This window comes from Mustela nivalis (assembly GCF_964662115.1).
Source record: "Mustela nivalis genome assembly, chromosome: X".
In the NCBI taxonomy this organism is placed as follows: Eukaryota; Metazoa; Chordata; class Mammalia; order Carnivora; family Mustelidae; genus Mustela; species Mustela nivalis.
Genome location: NC_139040.1, coordinates 102,085,677 through 102,108,928, shown reverse-complemented (window position 1 = coordinate 102,108,928; position 23,252 = coordinate 102,085,677). Strand labels below are relative to the sequence as shown.

The 23,252-nt window shown below is 36.5% G+C and overlaps 1 protein-coding gene across 1 annotated transcript in view; it reads left to right on the top strand.

Moving 5' to 3' along the window:
• CFAP47 (cilia and flagella associated protein 47) overlaps positions 1-23,252 on the top strand; it is a 525,406-nt gene that overhangs the window by 454,083 nt on the left and 48,071 nt on the right. Inside the window, exons 58-60 of the mRNA XM_082717915.1 lie at positions 7,794-7,953; positions 9,589-9,683; positions 13,683-13,835. Coding sequence (XP_082574041.1) covers positions 7,794-7,953; positions 9,589-9,683; positions 13,683-13,835 — 408 coding nt within the window. The remainder of the gene's footprint in view (positions 1-7,793; positions 7,954-9,588; positions 9,684-13,682; positions 13,836-23,252) is intronic.

Sequence of the window (23,252 nt, the reverse complement as noted above, 5' to 3'; positions counted from 1 at the left end):
TCTAATTATCTGGTTCTTCCATTATACCAACCAGCCCAATTCTATTTTTCACCCCTATGTCTTATATCCCCTCCCATTATATCGGAAAAGTTCTCTATACCCTTGTAGCCATCCCTCTACTTGTTTGCTGAATCCATTAACTACATGGAACTCTCCAGAAGTTTCTCCTTTTGTCTTCTCTATAATAATTCTTATTGTATTATTCCTAGCAACATACACATGCTATAATAATAGCTCCTGATGTTCAAAGACATGTCTCTTTTTACCCCTTATCCTTGCCAGCTACAATCTCATTTCTCTGATTGCAGAACATGGTAGAAGCTTGTCTATATTTATGGTCCTCACTTCTTTTTTTTTTTTTAAGATTTTATTTATTTATTTGACAGATAGAGACCACAGGCAGGCAGAGAGAGAGGAGGAAGCAGGCTCCCTGCCAAGCAGAGAGCCCGATGTGGGGCTCGATCCCAAGACCCTGGGATCATGACCTGAGCCGAAAGCAGAGGCTTTAACCCACTGAGCCACCCAGGTGCCCCCGGTCCTCACTTCTTAAACCATTATCTTTTTCACCTAATCTGGCTGTATGGCCCATCTGTCCATGGGTACTCCTTTTAAGTTCATCAGTAACCTAACACTGCCAGATCTAATCATCTGTATGCAGTCCTTGTCTTGTCCAGCTCGTGATCTTTACTCAACACAGCTGGTCTCTGACTGTTTTGGAAACAACTGGCTTCCAGGACTTTATTCACCTTTGATTCTCCTTCTCTCTCTCTGAAGTCCTCCTCATTCTCTTTTGCTTGCTTCTCCCTTATTCCCATCCCTGTGACTTCCTGGAAGACCAAGGCTCAGTCTTCTTTTAATTTCTAGCCACATTCCTTCCCTATGAGGTCTCCTCATTCAGCCACATATGAGATTATAAGAACTTCTAAATTGGGGCACCTGGGTGGCTCAGTGGGTTAAAGCCTCTGCCTTCGGCTCAGGTCATGAATCCCAGCGAGCCCCGCATCGGGCTCTCTGCTCGGCAGGGAGCCTGCTTCCTCCTCTCTCTCTGCCTGCCTCTCTGCCTACTTGTGATCTCTATCTGTCAAATAAATAAATAAACAAAATCTTAAAAAAAAAAAAAAGAACTTCTAAATTGATAGGCCCAGCTTCAGCCTCTCCTTAAATCCACTTCTTATAGCCACTTGCTATCTCCACAGTCCCTGCCACGGATGTCTACAAGGCTTCTCAAACTTCCTTGGGTGCTCTGTGCAAATGACACCTTATCAGAGAAGCCTTCCAACCACCCTATGTTAACATCCACATGACTCTCTAACCCTTTATTGTTTTATTTACACCTTGCATACAAATACATTTTTTTATTGCTTGACTCCTACCCTCGCCCCCTAATGCATACTGGATTGCATGACTCAGGAAAGCAGGGGATACATTTTTTTCACTGTTTCATTCCCAGAGCTTATTATAGTGCATGGCACATAGCATTTTCTGAATGAGGAAGTGAGGTATAAAACAGTAGAAAAACAGTGTTCTACTGTACAAAATGGGATTATGTGGATGAAACTGGAGTCTACCTTTGCCATAGCAAAATCTTGATTATGTATATTATATTCACTTTTTCATAAAGGAAAAATCTCATTTAGAAATATAAATAATTTTCGGGTGGCTCAGTCTCTGCCTTCAGCTCAGGTCATGATCCCAGGGTCCTGGGATTGAGCCCCACATTGGGCGCTCTGCTCAGCAGGGAGCCTTTTTCCTCCTCTATCTCTCTGCCTGCATCTCTGCCTACTTGTGATCTGTCTGTCAAATAAATAAATAAAATACTTTAAAAAAAAGAAATATAAATAATTTTCTCCGTGCTAATAACAGAGCAAAGATTTAAGCTTCTAAAGGTCATGCTCTACGCTGTATCATAGAGTATTCCTATAAGTAGAGAGATCTCACATGCATATACATATACACATGTGTTTACGTGTGTGCATGCATGTGCGCACACACACACACACATGCTACTTAGTATGATGCAGGGGTAAGGAAGGCATGGTAGTTGATCAATAAAGTATATTAGTTGTAGTACTAGACATTATTTTATCTTAGAATTTTCTGTGGGTGATCTTAATTGAAATTAAAATTAGCTACTTTCCAAGAAAATGTTCAATTCCCTGAAATTAATTTTTTGAATCTTATTTATCTTTTCTATTTGTGAGGAAAAAATGTTATCACAGGATATTAGAGCTGGAAGGAACACTAAGGTAGTCTATTCTAAACACACAGGTAAACCTCAAAACCCTTCTTTCATCATTGTCAGGACTTAGGCAGCATGTATTTGATGGCCTTTAATCATAGCAAACTCTCTCCTTCACTGTGCATCTGGTCAGGAGGTTCTGATTTTTTTTTTTCGTTTTGTTTTTATTTACTTTTATTGTGTTGTTAGTCACCATACATTACATCATTCGTCTTTGATGCAGTGTTCCCCAATCCATTGTTTGCATATAACACCTAGTGCTCCAAGCAATACGTGCCCTCCTTAATACCCATCACCAGGCTGACCCATCCCCCATTCCCCTCCCCTCTGAAACCCTCAGTTTGATTCCTGGAGTCCAGTCTCTTGTGGTTCGTCTCCCCCTCCAATCCCCCTCCCACCCCGCCACCTCACTTTTCCTTTCCTTCTCCTAATGTCCTCCATGTTATTCCTTATGTTCCACAAGTAAGTGAATAATTTACTTTCTCTGCTTGCCTTACTTCACTTAGAGTAAAACGCAATCCCTGAAATGTCCTTTTTGCTCTTCATTAGATGCCCCCATTCAGTTGAGTCAAGATACAAGTAGGAAAGGAAGAATCCTTCATCCCTAGCTTATCCATGATCGTGGCTGCCAAATAGCAATCAAAATCAAGTTTCTTTATCTGTCCTATGTTTTTTTTTTTTTAAAGAGGTCTTTTAAAAAAACATTTAATTAATTAATTTATTTGAGAGAGAGAAACAGAGATAGAGGGAGAGACAGAGATAGTAAGAGAAAGCACAGGCAGGGAGAAGAGGGCTAGGCAAGCTCCCCACTGAGCCGGGAGCCCAACACAGGGCTCAATTCCAGGACCTTGGGATCATGACCCGAGCTGAAGGCAGGTGCTCAACCCACTGAGCCACCCAAGCACCCCTGCCTTATGTTTGAGATTCTGGAATTAGAATTTCTGTAAGCCAATTCAATGGCATCCCATACTTCAGCCTCTAACATAAGAAAAGATAATTTCATGAATTAGATTTGCTAGAGCTATAATAACTAAATACTAGACTAGGTATTAAAACTGGCTTAAACAAAATAAATTTGTTTTCTCGAGCTAATTTGTTTTGCAAGCTAGAAGTTTAAGATTAAGGAATTGGGAGGTTTGGTTTCTTCCAAGGTGTCTCTCTTTGGCTTGTAGATGGTTGCCTTCTCATCATGTCCTCACATCATCTTTCCTTTGGGGTATGCACATTCCTGGTGTGTGTTTGTGTAACTGAATTTCCTCTTTTTATAAGGACACCAGTCATATTGAACTAGAGCCCACCTTAGCAGTCTTATTTTAACTTAACCGCATCTGCAAAGGCCCTAACTCCGAATATAGTCACATTCTAAGATACAGGAGATCAGGGCTTCATCATATCAATAGTGGCCAGGGAACAGTGGCCACACATAATCCATCTCCTCAGGAACCAATGAAAGAACTCTTCTCCAAACCACCACATTAACAATTCTGTTCCATTTTTTTTTTAGTCATAGTTTAAAAATTTTTGAAATCAGTTTTTCAAAAAATAAAATATCCAAGTAGAAAGTGAATAGATTTCATGTTTGAAACTGGTTGGAGACAAGTCCTGTTCATCTCGTACTCTTATTTAAAATTAAAATTTAAAATTTGTACTCATTTGAAATAAAGCACGATAACCAAAATAATAGCATGACTTAGGGTGTTAATATGTTTCTTAGTATCTCTTTGATTACCTGACATGGGCCGTTCCTACGGCCATGCTAAATATTAGAAATTATGCTGTGGGAAGTAGTAATGTCATACCACTCAAGTGATTAAAAATGAATCTCCCAGGATGAAATACTTTTATTGCTAAAATGAGGATTATGCTCATTTTACTCTCTTGAGAAGATTTTCTTCTAAGAAGGCAGGAAACCTCATAGCCATTAAAGCATTGTATAATTTCTGTATTTCAAATGAGAGATCAGTGCATAAATATTTCTAACACCTTTAATCAAAAGAGCAATCAAAATAGCAGTTTTAAAATGCACTGAATAAAATTTGAATGCTAAGTGCAACAAGACCATAGGAGATTTCAAAGGCAAAATAGTAATATCACACTTTGTAATGTTTCTCAGATAGTAAGCACAAAATATTATCAGGGTTTTGAAAATTCTTTAAATAATGTATATCTCTCATAAAATATATAAGTCCATAAAATTAATTGTGTAAAATAAAATGTGCATATCCCAATGTTTATTAGGGTTTTGACCTTGAAGAATGATAGCTGTAATAGGAAAAAAGTAAATATATGTGTGGTTATTTTGTGTGGTTACCATATGGAAGTGGGATAAAACAGAAAGAGATAAGCTCAAGCAAATGTTTTGAGTTTAGAATGTTTATCAACCTAATGAGTTTCATCATAGTAGCCGGATTTCCTTGTCAGAAGATAGAAAAAAACTTATATGGTTTCTCTCAGCTTTCTGCTAAATTCCTATGAAGATGCTGAAATAAGCCTCTGGCAAGACTGAAAATTAAAACTGGCCACAAACCTATTCCAAGAACTTAGATGCACCTAATACAATGCCCAGATGAGATATATAAAATACAGGCCTTGGGGCGCCTGGGTAGCTTAGTCCTTAAGCATCTGCTTTCCACGGGAAGCCTGCTTCTCCCTCTCCCACTCCCCCTGCTTATATTCCCTCTCTCGCTTTCTCTCTCTGTGTCAAATAAATAAATAAAATCTTAAAAAAAAAATTTAAAAAAGGCCATATGCTTGCTCTTGGATAGATCATGAATAGGCAAAAATGTCAGCTATCCCAAAAGTATAAATGTAGGATGATTGTATTAAATGTAGTGTTTGCCACCCCATCCATTTCCTGGAGCTAACTGTTCATTCCAAATGTAGGAAAATTCTTTTAAAAAATGAGCTGGAGGAGGAGGCACTTAGTCCCACTAGAAAGTAAAACCTGTAATTACAGCAATGTGACATGTACAAATGAAGAGAAAAAAAGACTGACAACATCTAAGAAATCCAGAAAAAGAGTAAAATATGTATGGACATGCCATGAAGGTAGCATTTCAAGTCAGTGAATTTTTTTTTTTTTTAACAAGTGGTTTTGTATAATTAGCCCCATATAGAAAATCAGTAACATTAGATACATTCTTCTTCATTTCATATATATGGATAAATTACAAATCGATCCAATCACTATAAAAATGAGAGCATATAGGTATTAGAAGAAAACACGGGTAGATTTTTTGTATGGTAGAAGTGAGGACAGCTTTACTGTCTCTATTCAAAGTGTTCCACAGGATAATGGGAAAACCACAGGAAATAAAACTCATTTGTGAGATACAAAATGAACTTGATAAATTCTCGAAGTTCTTTTTGATGTTAAATTTCAGTGATTTCATGGAAGTGAATAGTAGCACAGTGATTCTTACTGTACAAAGATGGAATAACAGTGAAGGAGGCTTATGATCACTTCGGCAGAGAACTATCTCTACTTGTAGACCGGTAAAACGTTACAGCCACAAATAGGCTACTGGAATTTTAAGTATATGAACTTATCATTGCATTGTCTTTCCATAGTTTCGATTCAAAGATTATAAGAAAGCATGATGTTGAAAATGAATTACCCTTTTCGTATCTTTGTCTTGGCTCCTTACACCATCTAAATGTGTAGGTTTTACTTTTAGTCACACTAAAAACTATTTTTAGTGATAACATAGAATTTTATAAGGGTAAATGATCCTTTCTAAACTTGATTTCCCTGGGGATACATGGATGGTTTATTCCACCAGCTCTTTCTCTTTTTATTCCTATTCCAACTCTTTATCCTATCCTCTTGCTACTTTTATCCATTTGAATGCAATGATTCATTAAACCTCTAGAGTTCATGAAGACAAAGTTGAAGATGGCAGACACTGTTTAGATATCTTGAGCAACACTGTCTTCTTTGACCAGTTTTTGCACCAAATTGTCTCACTTGCTCCACTTCTAAAATGAGAAACATAGTAGCGTGTAATTTGCAGTGATTTTCCGAGATTGAAGTGGGGTATTGTGTGAAAAGTACTTAGCACAGTGCCTGGCATGGAACAAATACTCAATACTTATTAAGTAGTATTCATATTAATTATTAACTATGATTAACTATGCTATGAGACAGAACATTTTCATTTTCTGAAGGAGTAAAATTTAAAATTTAAAAACATAAGAATTTTGAGTCAGGATATTTTTGCACAGGGGCCATTTTCTAATCTTCTCTTAATGTTCTTAATGGTTTAGTACAGTGTTCTTAGCTGAGAAAAAATAGCTTCAAAAATCATTGGTTTTTATAACAAAGAATTTAAATAACCAGAATATAGTCAATAATCTCTTCTTTTCTTATAAAGAAATAGTGTTACTCTTCAAAATAAAGGAAGACATCCTTCCCTCAGAAATCCTCACTGCTTTAAATAGCCAGAAGCTCACCATGCTTCCAGCCTCTCAATACTTGTCCAATAGGAAGGACACATTGTTTTTCAAAGTGTGGCTGAATGACCATGTGCTTCTAGAACGAATAAGGAGCTACGTAAACATGCAGCTTTTGGGCCCCAGCCCAGACTGAATAAGTAAGAATGTATAGATGGAGCTTAGCAGGCTTCTGTCTAACAAGTTTTGTAGGTGATTCTTATGTTGACAGTTGAAAATTTTCAATTTTATTAGAACACAAGAAGATGCTGTCAGTTTTTCTGTCTTCTGGGGTTTAAAACCTGGAGTAGATCCCCCTTTCTCTCACAAATAGTCTTTGGCTTCCCTCCTGGATCAATTGAAAAAATGAACACTTTACTGGTAACAATTTTGGTACTACTCCAAGCTGAAACCTGGAGCTGTTATTGTCTAGGAAAAAAAAAAAAAACAAAACAAAGTATTAAAAGGGTCAAAAATTGCTGTACTTTGGCTTTTGCAAAATGTAGCTGAAGACTTGGGGGGCACCTGGGTGGCTCAGTTGTTTAAGCATCTGCCTTCTAGCGTAGCCTGGGGCTCCCTGCTCAACCTGGAGTCTGCTATTCCCTCTCCCTTTGCCCCTCCCCCATCTCATGCTCCCTTGTGTGCTTTCTCTCTCTCTCTCTCTCTCTCAAATAAATAAATAAATAAAATCTTCTAAAAAATGTAGTAAGACTTGGAAAGACTCATGGGTTTTATGGTTCTTTTATCACTCTGGGAAACCCAAGCCATCACTTCTCAACATTTCCTCATCCCTTCCAGCCTCATCAGGAGAAGCTTCTTGCCTCAGGATAAAATGTGTTTTTAATAGGGTTGTTGGCATTTAAGGAAAATTAGTGAAGCCAGTGAAGTGCGCTTATAATTTAGCGTGAAGCATTTTCTTGCTCAGAAGTGATTTTGAAAAACTGATAATAAAGGAATTAGATTATATTCAGCTGTTAAAATTATATTTGTATAAGACTAATGAATCATAGACCTGTACCCCTGAAACATAATATATGTTAATTTAAAAAAAGAAAGGAAAAGAAAAAAATTATATTCTGAAAATGTTTACCACATTAAAAAAATTTTTGTGTGTTTTTTACAGGAATCGCATTGCCTCCTAAAGGAACTATAGATATCCCAGTGTTATTTATGCCCCACATTATGAAATTACAGAGAACAATGGTCATTGTTCAAATGATGAGGGCGAACAGAGAAAGTTGGCCTATTGACAATTTTGATGAATTGAGCACAGAGATGAAAAGGTAACTTTTAAACAAGGACATTGAATGAAAATGATTTTGACTGGCGCTGACATGATCCCTTTCTTTTCTATGGTATGCAATGTAAAGTTCATGATTTTATATTCTCTGACGTGTTGAAATTTATATGTTCAGAAGAGGAAAATACATTCGTTATATGGGTATAATACATATCATTTGATGTTCAGAGAGATTTGAAGTTCAGAGTGATGAACTAGTCAACCTTAAGTATCAGGTCAATGAATCAGAATCAGAGACAGGCAAAGGGACTCCTTCTGACTGGGAAAATAGCTCCTGCTGAGGCAACAAATAATGAATCTCCAGAGAACAACCTGAAGCAGCCTATCTTGGCAAAGTATAGGACTGGTGATGCTGGCTTTCACCAAGTGATGGCCCTGTGCCAGGTGGGGTGACGCCCTTAGGAAACGCCACCATGACTACTGCCATTAACTGTGTCCCTACCAGGATGCGCTTCACTGAAATTTAAGCAAACTCCGATGATACAAAATGTATTTGTTTTCTCTGCTTTTATAGTTTCATTAAATAATGATAAAGAAGTCTTAATTTAAAAAGAATTCTTACTTTGTCCTATGTGTGGATATTTCTTCTCCACATTTAAAACAATTCTGTGAGCCCCCTGGTGTCCGTTCTGCCATGATGTTCACCATTCGGACAGTCAAGACTGCCTATGATTTGTGGGTCCCAGTGTAAAATGAAAGTGAGGGAGCCCTTGTTCAAAAATGGTTGAGAGTTTCAAGACAGTTACAGTGGTGCATTAAACAAGCATGGAACAATTCTATATGTGGGGTCCTTGTGCTGTTCGTTGCACAAGTAGTGTGCTCATGAAGCTAGTCGTGCCTACTGTGTCTTAGGTTTCATTTTTAACAAGGAAAGTCCATTTTCAACAATGACCAGACCCATTTTGTACCATTGCTCTTGTCTTGATGGTATATGATAGACTTAGCATATTTTGACAAGCTCCCTCTTTATTTTACTGATATCCCCCAAAAGTAAATTCTTTGTCACTGTACTTAACAGTATTTTTTGTCTTTTGCATTTTGCCTGTCCAATTTAGAATATAACCCATATGAACTGCATTACCTCTGATAAATCACATTTTAGTCTCATCAATAAATGCCAGTACGGGGGCACCTGGGTAGCTCAGTGGGTTAAGCCACTGCCTTCGGCTCAGGTCATGATTTCAGGGTCCTGGGATCGAGTCCCGCATCAGGCTCTCTGCTCAGCAGGGAGCCTGCTTCCCTCTCTGTCTCTGCCTGCCTCTCAGTCTACTTGTGATTTCTCTCTGTCAAATAAATAAATAAAATCTTAAAAAAATAAATAAATAAAAATAAATGTCAATATGAACTTTTAAAAGCAGGGGAAAAGTTCTTTATTTTTCACGCACATCTCAGGATCATTGTGTTACATTTTTGTTTGTGAATAATTTCCCAGGGCTTGCTTTGAGATGTTCATAACATTTACAGAAGATGTTTTGTATTTCATAGTTTCTCTCTATGAAAGTTTAAATTTATGAGCTCTGCTAAAATACCAGTAAGTTAATAATGAATATTCTCTTTCATGCTAATATTGAAAGTGTTCCTGTTTTTGTTTACTCTTCCTAATTTAATTTCTCATTAGAACCATGGGAATAGAAAGTGGAGAAATCCAAGAAATACACTGGAAATACCCTATCCTTGGGCTTCCACAGGCAGTAAGCCCTAAATTCCCTCAAGGTACGTACATTTTGGAGTCAGAGAACAGGAAGATTCTAAGTGATCTTAGAGGCTCCTTTAATCCCATCTTTTCTTGTACAAGGAAGAGAACTACGGTCCAGAGGAAGTAAGTCATGAAGTGACAGAGGAGGTAGGAGCGCCAGGACTGAATCTGGTCTCCTAATCATAAGTCCAGTGATCTTTCCACCAAACCACACCATTTCATGTTGTTCTTCCCATTGGTGAAAACCTCAAAATCAGCTAAGATAGAAATATCAGGGATGCCTGGGTGGCTCAGTGGGTTAAAGCCTCTGCCTTCGGCTCAGGTCATGATCTCGGGGTCCAGGAATGGAGCCCCGCGTTGAGCTCTCTGCTCAGCAGGGAGCCTGCTTCCCCCCTCTCTCTGCCTGCCTCTCTGCCTACTTGTGATCTCTGTCTGTCAAATAGATAAATAAAATCCTTTAAAAAAAAAGATAGAAATATCATTAACATCATACCCCTTCATCCCTCATTCTGTGAGGCCCTTATTGAACTGCTCTAGGTCTGTAAGATTCCCAGGTACTTTGGTTCTTAGATCACACTTATTTGCCAGATTCCAGCTTCTGTGTAACTCTAAATCTTATCCAAGAACTATCCTATGGGGACACTGTTGTCCCAGACCCTAAACTTCTATGATGTCCTTCAGAAACCAGTCAGAATGTACTGAAGTTTTCACAGAGGTTCACTTCACTACCATACACAAAACGTAAAATCCCTACTCTTAAAATGCCTTTCTTTTTCTCAGCGACCCCTCTTTTTCTTTCCCCGATTCCAAACTTCTCTCAAGTGTCTATGTGTTCTCTTTCCTCAGTACTCTTCTCACTTTTCCTGCCTTCCTTGATTTTCCCATTTTCTTCCCAGAGTAAGCCTGAGAAATACAATTCCTCTTGGCTGTCCATAAAGCTACCTCCTACCAGGCCTTACGCATAGCTCTTCATAACTGAGGAACGCTGAATTGCTCAGCCCCACAAAGAGATAATCACTTTGGAGCCCCTCTCCTAAGCAATACAGATGACCTGAAAGAAGTCTTGAAATTTTGAATTTTTTCTTCTCCTTCCAGTACCAGTGTTTGGTAGTGAAGCAGAGTTAGTCCTTTACTGGCATATATTGTGTCACCACACCTCAAAAGGAGAGAAAAATAGTAAGTTTGACTCATGGATAACAGCATTTCCCCAGATCCACTGAAGGCCAAGGTTACATATCGCTTTACGTCGTTTGATTTGAAAAACCACATACTAGCTGTACTTTTGACAGTAAATGTCATTTGTCTTACTTGAAGTATTTTTGCTCTTAAGTTAAAAAATTATCAACACATAAATGTTTCAAATATTCTAAATTATCTTCTGAATGCCTCACAAACATGCCAAAATGATTCTTTTATTTCCTTCTGGAAGATAATTGTTTGTATACTTTCCATAGAGCCGAACGGTTCAAAATTTATAATACAGTCATCTGATCAAAGTGATATAATAAACCCTAGACGTTACTCTGTTGAAATACTAACAGCAACATTGCTCATGCAGACACAGTTTTGTTTTTCCCAGATTAAAGATTTAAAGCAGATTTTTTTTCCATCTGAAACAAAGCCCATGGAAACAAAAAACGTAAATTTCTTGCAGCATTTTCTTCAAAGAAAGTTAAACATGCTGCAGAAACAAAAAGCCATTTTCTATCAAATCACGTCTCTTGGTAATTATTCAATTTTTAAATTAAGTGTGAGTTCTGTAAATAGCCTGTGTTGCTTTAGCACAATCCAGTAATAACATCAGTGTTCTGAAACAGATTGTGTACTAGTTATTAAATCATTTTAGCAGAAGTCTAAAGCCTATCCTAGTAATTATTTTTGCCTACAAATGCCCTTGAGAAAAAAATGAGTACAATTATATAAATACATATTGCTTTCCTTCTGTACAGTCCATCCTTCATTCTTATGAACACATCAGAGAGAACCTATTGCTTTCCCTGCTCGACTGCATCACCTTTGATGCTTACTGTTTCTCTTCTGTTTTTCTGTGTCTTTCACTCAGGTTATTCTTAAACCCAGGGTATTTGTTGTTCTGTGAGCCACCTTTTCTTTGTGTATATTCCTATCTGCTCCTATCCGTTGGGGCAGATAATTGGAAAAGGACTCTACTACTCTCACACTATGAAGACAATGGAATGTGAATCCATTGTAATTGAGTAATCCGTGCATTGCATTGCCAGGGCACTAATTTCCAAAGGACTTAGAGGACAAGACTAGTGACATGATACTAATTGTAACTTTGATCACACTAATTTCCAATTTAATGCTTTAAGACTGAAGCTAATTAAAACCAGAGAAGCCTGTACATTTTCCTCAATCATTTCAACCCTCTTAATTTACATCTTGTATCTCACTACTTACTCTAAGTTCAAAATGTTCAATATCAACCTGTAAGTTTTAGAATTAAAAATAAATTTATGTTAGATATTTGTAAATGTGGTGCATAATTAGAAAAAACATAAATCTGAGGTCATTATCTAGTTGTGCAGTTTAGATGAATATATTATTATTGATGTCACCACAGTACAGTATAATACATTTTAAAAGCTTTTTTATATTGATTTTCCTTTTATCCCCCATTAAATATATATTTTATGTGCATTTGAATTGATAAAAATATAACATCTAACATATATATGTGTGTGTGTGTATATATATATAAATATATATATACACGCTTTTTTAAAGATTTATTTATTATTTTTTTAGAGGGGAGGAGGGGCAGAGGAAGAAGGAAAGAGAGAGTCTCAAGCAGACTCCCTGCTGAGCGTGGAGCCGGACATGGGGCTCCATCTCATGACCGTGAGATCACGGCCTGAGCCAAAAATCAAGAGTCAGACGCTTAACTGACTGAGCCATCCAGGTGCCCCAAGAATCTAATGTATTTTTGCGAAAAATTATATTTATTCATGTGGGCTCTAGTGTACTTGGCGCATGATATTATAGAGCTAATGCCAAAGGAATTCATTGATAACTCATTTGTATATAGAATTTTTATAGAAATGATATTTTGGTTTCTCACAAGATCACTGACAACTTCTTCTGTACTTAATATAAGAAAACATTGAAATTTAATATATATGTAAAAATATATAAAGGTTCAGGGGCACCTGGGTGGCTCAGTCAATTGAGCATCCAATTTTTGGTTTTAGCTCAGGACATGATCCTAAGATCAAGCCCTGCAGTGGGCTCCAGCCTTGCATGGGGCTCCCCGCTCAGCATGGAATATTCTTGAAGAGTATCTCCCTCTGACCCTTCCCCCACTTGTGCTTTCTCTCTCTCAAATAAATAAATAACTCTTTAAAAATATATATAAAGTTTTAATGCTGTATATTAAACTAATATTATAATCAAATTTTAACATTAACATTAATTTTAAATAATTCATTACAATTTTACTTTTAACTGTTAGTGTACTTTGTAAATTTAAAAGCAATTTACAAAAGAAAATCAAAATATTCTACTGAGATCATTTAAATATGAATTTTAAAGTACATGTGAATAAAGAATAGGAAATATTTTTGAAGTGTTACTACAAAATAAATGTTACAGAACTTATTTTTTTTAATTATTTGAAAGTATTTGCTGTAGTATTACTGTGTAAGTAGAGTTTGTTATTTGCCACAATGAAAATAAAACAGAGAGCTGAAAAACTCGTGTGTTCCTGACCACCAGTTGAATTATTGATATGACTGACTAGGTGAGTTTCTAAATCAAATTTCACATCCTAATATAATTTTCTGTAATCTAGTATATATCTTATGGGTTAATCTCTGTCATGCTTTTTTTACACATTATTCAATATTATTTGTTTCCAAATGTCAATGTATATAGATACTGCATGAGTGTGTGTGTGTGTGTTATGCAGACACAGTAAGTCAAAGTATGTGAAAGATTATTTTTCATGACATAATTCATTTTCTTCCATCTTAACTGGAAATATTTCTCTCCTGCAGTTGTCATAAAATGTCAGTCCAGGAAGCGGGTAGAACAGGAGGTGGAAGTCATGCTGGCTGGTCATTTTTTTGGAGAAAATCCTATCTTAGATGCGACAGATTTTGTAGTGATTCCAAAAAAATACTCATGTGATTCTTACGAAGGTATTGATGGTAAGAGAACCACAGTAATGGATTTAAAAAATGATAATAAATAAAAACTCAATTCCCTTAAATTGCAAGTTGCTGATTCTTCAGTTACACAAAAAGTCCACACTCAATATGTTTCAGCCACAATATATGCTAAAGATAGAGCTCAACAAGTGTTCAGTGAATGTTTGTTCTCTTCATATAGTGATTATTTCCAAAAGGAAGACAACTGTAGTTGTTAATGGATTTGTGAGAATAGGTTATGATCCTGTCATCAGTGAGGAGAGAAAAAGCTGTAGTAACTCATTTCTACATCCCTTCACTTTTAATCTCTTCCTTTATTCTCTCTTTCTGATTTAAGGAATATGATTGAAACCATGTCTTGCAGCTTTAAATTCAGAAACACAATCTTGAATAAAATGTTCCTTATTTAAAGAAATTGAAAAAGTGACATAAATTAGAAGCAGTCCCCAAATAAATTCTGTATAATAATCCCTCTGGCATTTAAAGTTTTAAAACTTGTCAACAAGTTAATATGAAGACCTGGCAAAATCAAATCCCGGCAATAGTTTTCGCCTGTCTTCCAGATGAACTGAGGTAGAATGGTCCTATTTCACATTGAAAGGGAAATTTCCTATGGCAGTGTTTTATTAAAACCCAAGGGGAAGAATCAATGTTTATGTGTTATTTAAAAAAACAAATGGACCACAAAATTAAGTATGAAATTCCAGCAGAAACAAAGTTTCTTCCCTAGTTTTCTCATTCATATCTATAGTTTTTTTACCTTGATCTTAGTATTATTATCTTTGTGTCCAATTTAATTATTTCAGTGATAAAAGAATATAAATGAGATATAACTGAAGAGAGAGATGGAATATATAAGTATAGAAAGAGTATATAAGAGTAAAATAGTTAATTTTTTTTTTATAATATTGGCTATTTCTATTAAATAAGAAATGCTCATTTTAAACAATTCCAGAAATTTCTGAAGTGATACAGATAGCCACCCTCAACTCAAGTCAGTCTTATTTGGATGGTTGTTACAACTTAATAAATTTGATATATAGTCTTGTGCTTCCAGCCACACCTGAGGGGTGGAAACATGCTAGAAATTTAACCAGCTATTTTAATCCAAACCAAATAATCATGATAAGCAAGACAGGCTTATTTCTCATTCTTTCTTTTTTTTGTTTCTTTCTTTTTTTCTTTTTAAGATTTTATTTATTTGAGAGAGAGAGTGAGTGAGAGCACGAACAGGGGGAGCAGGGGGAACAGAGGGAGCAGACCCCCCACTAAGCTGGGAGCCCAACAAAGCACTCAATCGCAGGACCCTGGGATCATGACCTGAGCCCAAGGCTGACACTTAACCGACTGAGCCACCCAGGTGCCCTTTGTTTCTCTTTTACGTGAAAGCCTGGATTTGTAAGTCCAAGGAGTGTGGTGCCCGTGTTCTTTAGACCATCCAGGGACGCAGGTTCCTTTTCTCTTGTTGCTCCACCATGCCCTGTGCTGTCTTCATCTGCCTGTCAGTTGAGGACTCACATCTGCAGTGGAGAGCAGGCGGGTTCCCTTTAAAGCCGTGACCTGAAGATGCACCCATCATTTCTACTTGCATCGCGTTGGTCAGAACTCAGTCACATGGACACGTCTAACTGCAGTTGAAGCTGGGAAATGTAATCTCTTTATCCAGGCCCAGATTAAATTTGGGGACTTTCTATTACCAAAAAAGAAGAAAGGAAAAAAAATAAATATTGGGAAGACAGTGAGCAGTCTCTGCCGTGTTTTATGTACTGTGGACTGATAAAATCTATCCATGGTCAAGCCATCTAAGAGTACTTACTAAAAACTTATTATACATTAAATATTTTTCTGGGCCTGAAAACTAATATCCCCCATATCTCTCCTACCATGTCCCCACTCTAAGATAGAGTTTCAGTCACTCTCTGGGCAGCACGTCCAATCTCCCTCTTTCTCTTCATTTGTTGAAGCTGTAATATGTAAAGCTGGGGGGTATTTTGTTTGTTTATTTGCCTTTCTCTGCATGCCTGCTTTTCTCTCTCTGCAGGCTTGCTTTTCTCTCTTTTCCAGCCCACTTTCTCTGCCTACTCATCAACTTAGACACATGGCTCAGTCATGACTTTTCTGGACACCCCTCTGTGTCTTCCAAAATAGATCATTCAAACTAGGGTTTTGTTTCTGCAAGCAAGCATTCTGAAAGTAAATACAGAAAAGGATGTGGAAATAATAAATATTCCTTAAATGAATTATAAGAATGTCAGAACAAGCTCCCCCATACATTCTCCTTATATGATGTGGAAGGTAATATTTTAAAAACTGGAGATGGAATTATGAATGAATACCTATGTTACATGTATCCAATATACTTCATAAAATCTTTGGAATTACCAAAAACGTGGTTCACACTAATTATTGTCTTTTTATTGACTAGCTCGATATTGATGATATGAATTGTGTGAGTTAAGGAAATATTATTAAGTTGCACAGTGAGATATTTCATTTTTAATTATGTTAACTTATTCTTTCTTTTTTTCTTTGATTGAATTTTGGTTTTGTAATTGCAGAAATGCCAACTTAATCATAGACTGCTTAAATTGATAAAAAATGAAATAAACTTATGTGAGGAGAGGGGAATTCTATTGCAGCTCTGTTGGATTATTCTTTATTTTAAAGAATATCTGTTCATAATGAAATCAGACTGATGGAAACCATCTCCATTTGTCTCCAAAATGTTATTATGAGTTTAATACAGATTTTACTTCAGTGAATCATGTAGTAGTATTAGAGAAATGTAGGAATTATAATTTTTAAGTAAATGAAACCCTGCCAACTTTCTTTGCTTCAACCAATAGACAATACTAAAGGGAATTCTGATTGTTTATGCAGATCACAGATAAAAATATCAGTGTAGATTAACCTCAGAGTTCAAATGTATAATACAACTGTCAATTTTCAGTGATAAATAAATGTAAGCTGTTTTTATTGAAATGGAACGTATTTTCATAAGCAGCCAACTTACAGTAAATGTTCCCCACTAAATGTCCAGTACCTTTCTGAAATGAAATAATTGTTTTGTGTGTCATCCTGCTGTGCTTAAGTGAGTCGTAATAACTGAGTGTTCAAACCTTGATTTCTATTTGAAATCTATCCTGTTGAAGGCAAAATGATGTTTCTGTGACATTGTAAAGGAAGGTTTAAAAAAAAAAGCTCATATATAGGAGCCATTTTAATACGTTCTTGCTACATTAATTTTCTTATATCTTTGTTAGGTTGCAAGCTAAAGAAATTATAATTGTGATAATAGAAATTGATTGAATATATTACCAGAAAAAAAGTCCACTTCCTTCTAGATAAGCAGAGTCTAAAAGGAATCTGCCAGTATCATTTTGGGAGGTTTGAAAAACATGTTAAGAAAATAGCTCTTGAAAATACACCTTTTGATATGGCTCATAATTCACTGCTTCATTACTTTTTATGATGAGAAATAACAATAATATTGAAAAGAACAATTTGGAAGGTTTGCAGGCTTCTGACTTCCAGTGATTCCCTCTAAAATAGCTTTTCTGTGCTCAGTGCTATCAAACTCAAGAAGTTTATCTACTTTTTGGCTAAAGACATTTTAATTTGTGAATGTTTCTGTTCTGAAGCATGTCCTATATAGAAGTAGATTTGTTCAGTCCCCCCCCAAACTCAATGTATTTCTCTTTCTTTATGGTACCTGAATATTTGAAAAATCCATTAACCTCTCCTTTGACTAGGCTCCTTAAAGGCACCTATTAACTTGATTCCTTTCCCTACCCATATTCCCTTCTCACCTGTTTCTTTAGGGACACATCTGACCACAAAGTCTGAATACTAGTTTAGTTTTCAGCATATGCAAAGGCAAACCAGCTCTCTTTCCCTGTGTGTGTAATTTAATTATAGTTTACCCAACATGTTAAATAGTGTTCAAAGAGTCATGTTGTTCCTGCCAGTTTTGCCTTCCTATGGTCCCTTAAATCCATTTTGGTGAAAATTAAAGTCTCTTAAATCCATTATGGTAGAAATTAAAAAACTCCCTGGCTTGGACTGTGATGGGGTTTTAGGTTCGATCACTAATTAAACCCTTACATTCCCTCATCTAGGTTTATGACCAAATGAGAAGCAGATTAGAAGTAAGGCAGATGGGAATCAAAAGGTTACCTCTATTAATTATAAAGGGGAACTGAAAAGTGATTTGGTAGTATGGACTCATTTGGGCTTATTAGTACCTTCCACTAAAATGAAGTGCGTTCACCCCAGACTAGCCAGTTTTAGACTCTTGGCAGGAACAAAGAATGTACACATGAAGGAAGAGGAGAAAGTGCGCATTCTGGATTCAAGACATTAGGAAAGAAAAAGGTCTGCTCATCTGCTCACATTTCATTCCTTCACCCATGTTCACAGATCAGGCGTGTTGCTGCCCCTTCCCCTTATGGGAAGTCATAATTGAGGAGGCAGATTGATGCTGAGGTTTTTTTCCCTCCTATCCTTTTCCTTTCTTGAGTATGCCCCCCTGTGTAAACATGCTAAGTAGGAGATCACAATCCCAACACTCCCTTCCCGTCAGTCAGTCTCCCTTTATCTTCATCATCTTTCCCCGAGGCCAAAAACCCTTACCAAGCCTCATTCGGTGATAATGCCAGGACCTCTCTGCACTGCTTCCACCCTGACTCCTCACACACACCATTGAGTTAACCAGCATTGATCACCTTGCGATTCTTTTCATTCAACAACAATCTTGCGAGCATCTTTGCTGCCAGATACTTTGCTTAGCCCCAGAGATAGCAAAATGACTAAGACACGCAGACTGTCGTCAAGGAATTCAAAGAACATCTGTCCAGTGTGTCAGATTCATGCACCAGCAGTATGTAAATCAATTGGTATTGCAACACTGGAATAATATTATATGAGGGTATTTAGACTGTATTTTGCAATGTCCCTTCTATAAGATTACAAATTATTCTGTGTGGATATAATCTCCCCCATAATGGTATTTACTTCTCCCTATGTAGCTTTTAGTCTATGCATTCTTTGTGCCTTCCTGGGGATTAGTGTAGTGACTATCTCTATGAGACTTTTTCTATGGGAGTGGTTTTATTGTTTAACTGCATATCGGATTCATGCCTCTTCCTTTTATTTTCCAGATGTTCTATAACTTGAGGCCATTGTTCATTGATTAATCTGTTCTCTTTTCTGTGTGTCTGGTTTGCTAATTTACCTGTCACATTGGTCTCTTTTCCGTCATCTTGCTGTATGTTGTTTGCATGTCCTATGTAAATTCTCCTGCCGTGTTTGGTCTGTAGTCCCAAACAGCTCCTGAAAAACCTGTCATTGGTCCTTCCATGATCCTACCTTGGCCTCCAGATTTGACCCTTTCCTCTGCTTTTGTTCACTTTACTTTCTTTGCTCAACTCACCCTGCTAAGGCTTCTATCTTAACTGTTCTAACGAGACCACCCTGGACAAGACCGCCTTCAACCAATATGCCTAATCCTGTGGTCAGATTTGTATCCTCAGGGAGCCCTCAGCCTGTCAGTAGCATTAACCTTTTGACCCAGTTGATGGACTTCCTGGTCTTATCTTTCATGACTAGTCTTATTATTTACAATCTCGTTGCTTGTTTCTCCTCCATTTCTCCTGTTGACTCCTCTTCTTCTGACCCAGATCGAAATGTTTTAGTGACCAAGGACTCTGCCTTGAGGGCCACCACACCATTGTGCCGGTTATGTCCTGCATGTTTCTGGAGGCTGCTGCGAATGGTATCTTCTCAGCAGTTGTGCCACGTGACCAGCCTCATATCCTAGGTTGTGCAGTATAAACCCAGAAACCTCGGGTTCTTTCACTTGATCTTTTTAGGGCCTTGAGAAAATTACTTTACCTCTCTATATACTTAGTTTCTTCAACTATACCATGGAGATAATAATGGTATCTACTTCATAGGATATTTCTGAGGATTAAACCTGTAAATGCATGGAATCCTTAGAAAGCGTATGGTTCTCAGGATGTGTTCCATGAGTGTTAGACCTTATTGACATTCAAAGCTCTAGTTTGGTATTTTGTGACCGTGATGTATTAGGATGCCCATCTTCAGTCACTGACAAATGATGTTTTATAATGGAAACATGGTCCTCTCAATGTCATTCAGTGGGTTTTCTCATTAATACACAAAAGAATGTTCTATGAAAAAGAAAGTACAAAAATATGGTGCCTAAATATTGGATGGAGACTGAAATTGGAATTTAATCTAATTGCTAAAAGTTCAAATCAAATATTTATGTTACAAGAAATCCCTTTATCTTTTCTTTTTGATATCTTGTTTCAAATAAAATGTGTAAAAAGAGCACCAGATGTGAGGCCACTTTCTTCCTTTAATTTTTCATTTTGTAGTTTACTGTACTTATAGTCATAGCAGAAGAACATGCAGTTATTTTAAATTAATCAAAATGTCTGTTCTGTTAAATGACCTTATAAAACTGCAGTAAAAACATGTCAGTGAAATGCCCCTTCAGAAAGTTTGCAGCTTTATTTATTTATTTTTTATTTTTTTAAGGTTTGCAACTTTATTAAAAAAAAAATAGTAAGAGTGCTTCATTCTTCATTACCTGTTCAAAGAAAATAGCTATAGTGAGTTTATCCAGCCTTCCCTGTTTCCCTGGAATACTTTGCTGTCTTCGTCTATATCAGATTTGTCTCCAGCATTCCATTCATTCCGTATGTGATTATGATATTCTAACAAATGTGCATGTCTGTTAGTGAAGGGAGAACTGCAGAAATTTAGGGAAAGAACATGAATAACAATGTTCATTATTCTTTGATAGTCATTTCTCTATAATTGAGACCTTTTTGCTGTGTTTGCCTTGACATGTGTTTTACAGATTAAAATGTATATGGTATAATAATAAATAATTTCAAAGTATATTTTGTAAATTTGTTATAATTCAGTACTTTTTGATTATCATATTTAGTCAGGTGTTCTCCCTTTTTTTTTTAAAAAAATGACTGATATTATTCCACATTGAATAAAATTCAGTCATTGGCCTGAGAAAATTCACCTTAGTAACGAACCACTGGCCAATGTAGCTCCCATGCGTGATTTATTGTCACTATGATACAGGCATTAGGTTGAATGATAATTATGCAGGGACACTATCTGGATGGGAGATATGCCCCTTCTGTTCAATAAATGACTCTGCTGCCATACCCAAATGATTATCACCAGTATTCTTTGGTGACACAATAGATAGATATGGATATGGATATAGATAGATATAGATATCATACTATGAAATTCTCTGAAACCTGTTTGATTAGGTATTTTGTATATATGTAAAGGGTATGAATACAGGACAGAAGTGATAAGCTGGTGATTCTAATTGCCAGTCATGCCTGCTCACATATCTCCCACTTTATGCAGAGCAGGACATTATTTGATTTTAATCTACATCTTCCTCTCACCCTTGGTCAAGCCACCACCTGGCCTGAACTACCGTAGAAACTTCCTTAAGTTCTCTTCTAATCCCCTTTTGCTCAATTTGCCATTAAACGATCATGTTACTGACTTATTTAAAACATTCAGTGGTCTCCCGTTATTCTTAAAAAATCCCAATTCCTCACCATAACCTGTATAGTCTTTTTTTTTTATGAGTAGCCTGAAATTTATTTATTTTTTTTAATATAATTTTTTATTTTTTATAAACATATATTTTTATCCCCAGGGGTACAGGTCTGTGAATCACCAGGTTTACACACTTCACAGCACTCACCAAAACACATACCCTCCCCAATGTCCATAATACCACCCCCTTCTCCCAAACCCCCTCCCCCCAGCAACCCTCAGTTTGTTTTGTGAGATTAAGAGTCACTTATGGTTTGTCTCCCTCCCAATCCCATCTTCTTTCATTTATTCTTCTCGTACCCACTTAAGCCCCCATGTTGCATCACCACTTCCTCATATCAGGGAGATGATATGATAGTTGTCTTTCTCCGCTTGACTTATTTCGCTAAGCATGATACGCTCTAGTTCCATCCATGTTGTCGCAAATGGCAAGATTTCATTTCTTTTGATGGCTGCATAGTATTCCATTGTGTATATATACCACATCTTCTTGATCCATTCATCTGTTGATGGACTATGGAAAGGACCTGTATAGTCTTACCTACTTTGCCTACTTTACATCTTTTGACAAATTCTTGCCACTTCCTCTGCTTCATCCGTGTAAGTTCTTTCTCCAATGCTTTAAGGTGGTTTCCGCCCTGGAAAGCTCCCCCATGCTGCTCTCATGATGTCTAGGAGGCATTTTCTTAATTTCTAACCTTGAATCACTGGTCATTTCAAGGAAAGCTTTTTACATACTGGTAAAACACAATTGACGTCAAATATATATTTATCCTGTTAGTTTCATGAATGTAAGTGCCTTTTTAAGGGTTTGCTTAAAAACAGTAGGATTTTCCCTCAGTGTTGAAAAATTTTTTACGGTAGTCTTGAGGACTGTTGACTTGTAACTTTGAAATTGTATATCTATGAAGGGAAACTACATTTACTTAGATACTCTTTTTTAGAAGTGTGCAGGCATTCTTTTAGAATTATGAGCTATGTTTGTCATGAGAGATTAATTTTATCTAACAATCACATAATTAATTTATCCTGGCCTCACTGACTTAGTGCTTATCCACCCCAATACTGCATAGTTTCTCTCCAAATTAAGAGTATAAAAAAACAAAAAAAAAAACAGTATTCATTAGAAATTGAATAAAAGACTGATACCTGTTTCTTAGTTAATCAACCAAAAAAATTTCACAGTTTCCTTTAAATAGTCTGGAATTGCTCTATTATATCGGTCTTCTGATTTTTTAATAAACCATATGAACACACACACACACACACACACACACACACACAAAGAGTATAACAAAAGCCATGTTTCCCACTTGGTAATATGACTTTCCAAATAAAATGCAGAGACTCTAATAGATTATTTTTAAGATATAATACTGAATGTCATTTTATTGTGATTTTGTTCAGCTTTCTTCTTTCCCTCTCCTTTATGGGCTCAGAGCAATATATTCCAGCTACAGGCAAGGGGGATATGTGTAGTTTGAAAAATATATTCATATTGTTTCTACTTATCTCACCTCCTGTCCTTTAGCTGATAATCATGTCTCTATTTTGTACCAGTGGATCTTCTTATGATTACAATTATAACATCCATAGTAACAGATTCTCCACAGGGGGTTCAATGCTTCTGAAACTAAATTTAGCTTCTCATTTCTTGTCTTCATTCTGACACAAGAATTCCCATAAAGACTTTAGTAATTAAGTAGAAACAGATGTAGAGCTCAACTACATACAGTATTTGCTTTAAAAATATAATGTTATTTGAATGCAATGGAAATTTTATCTCCC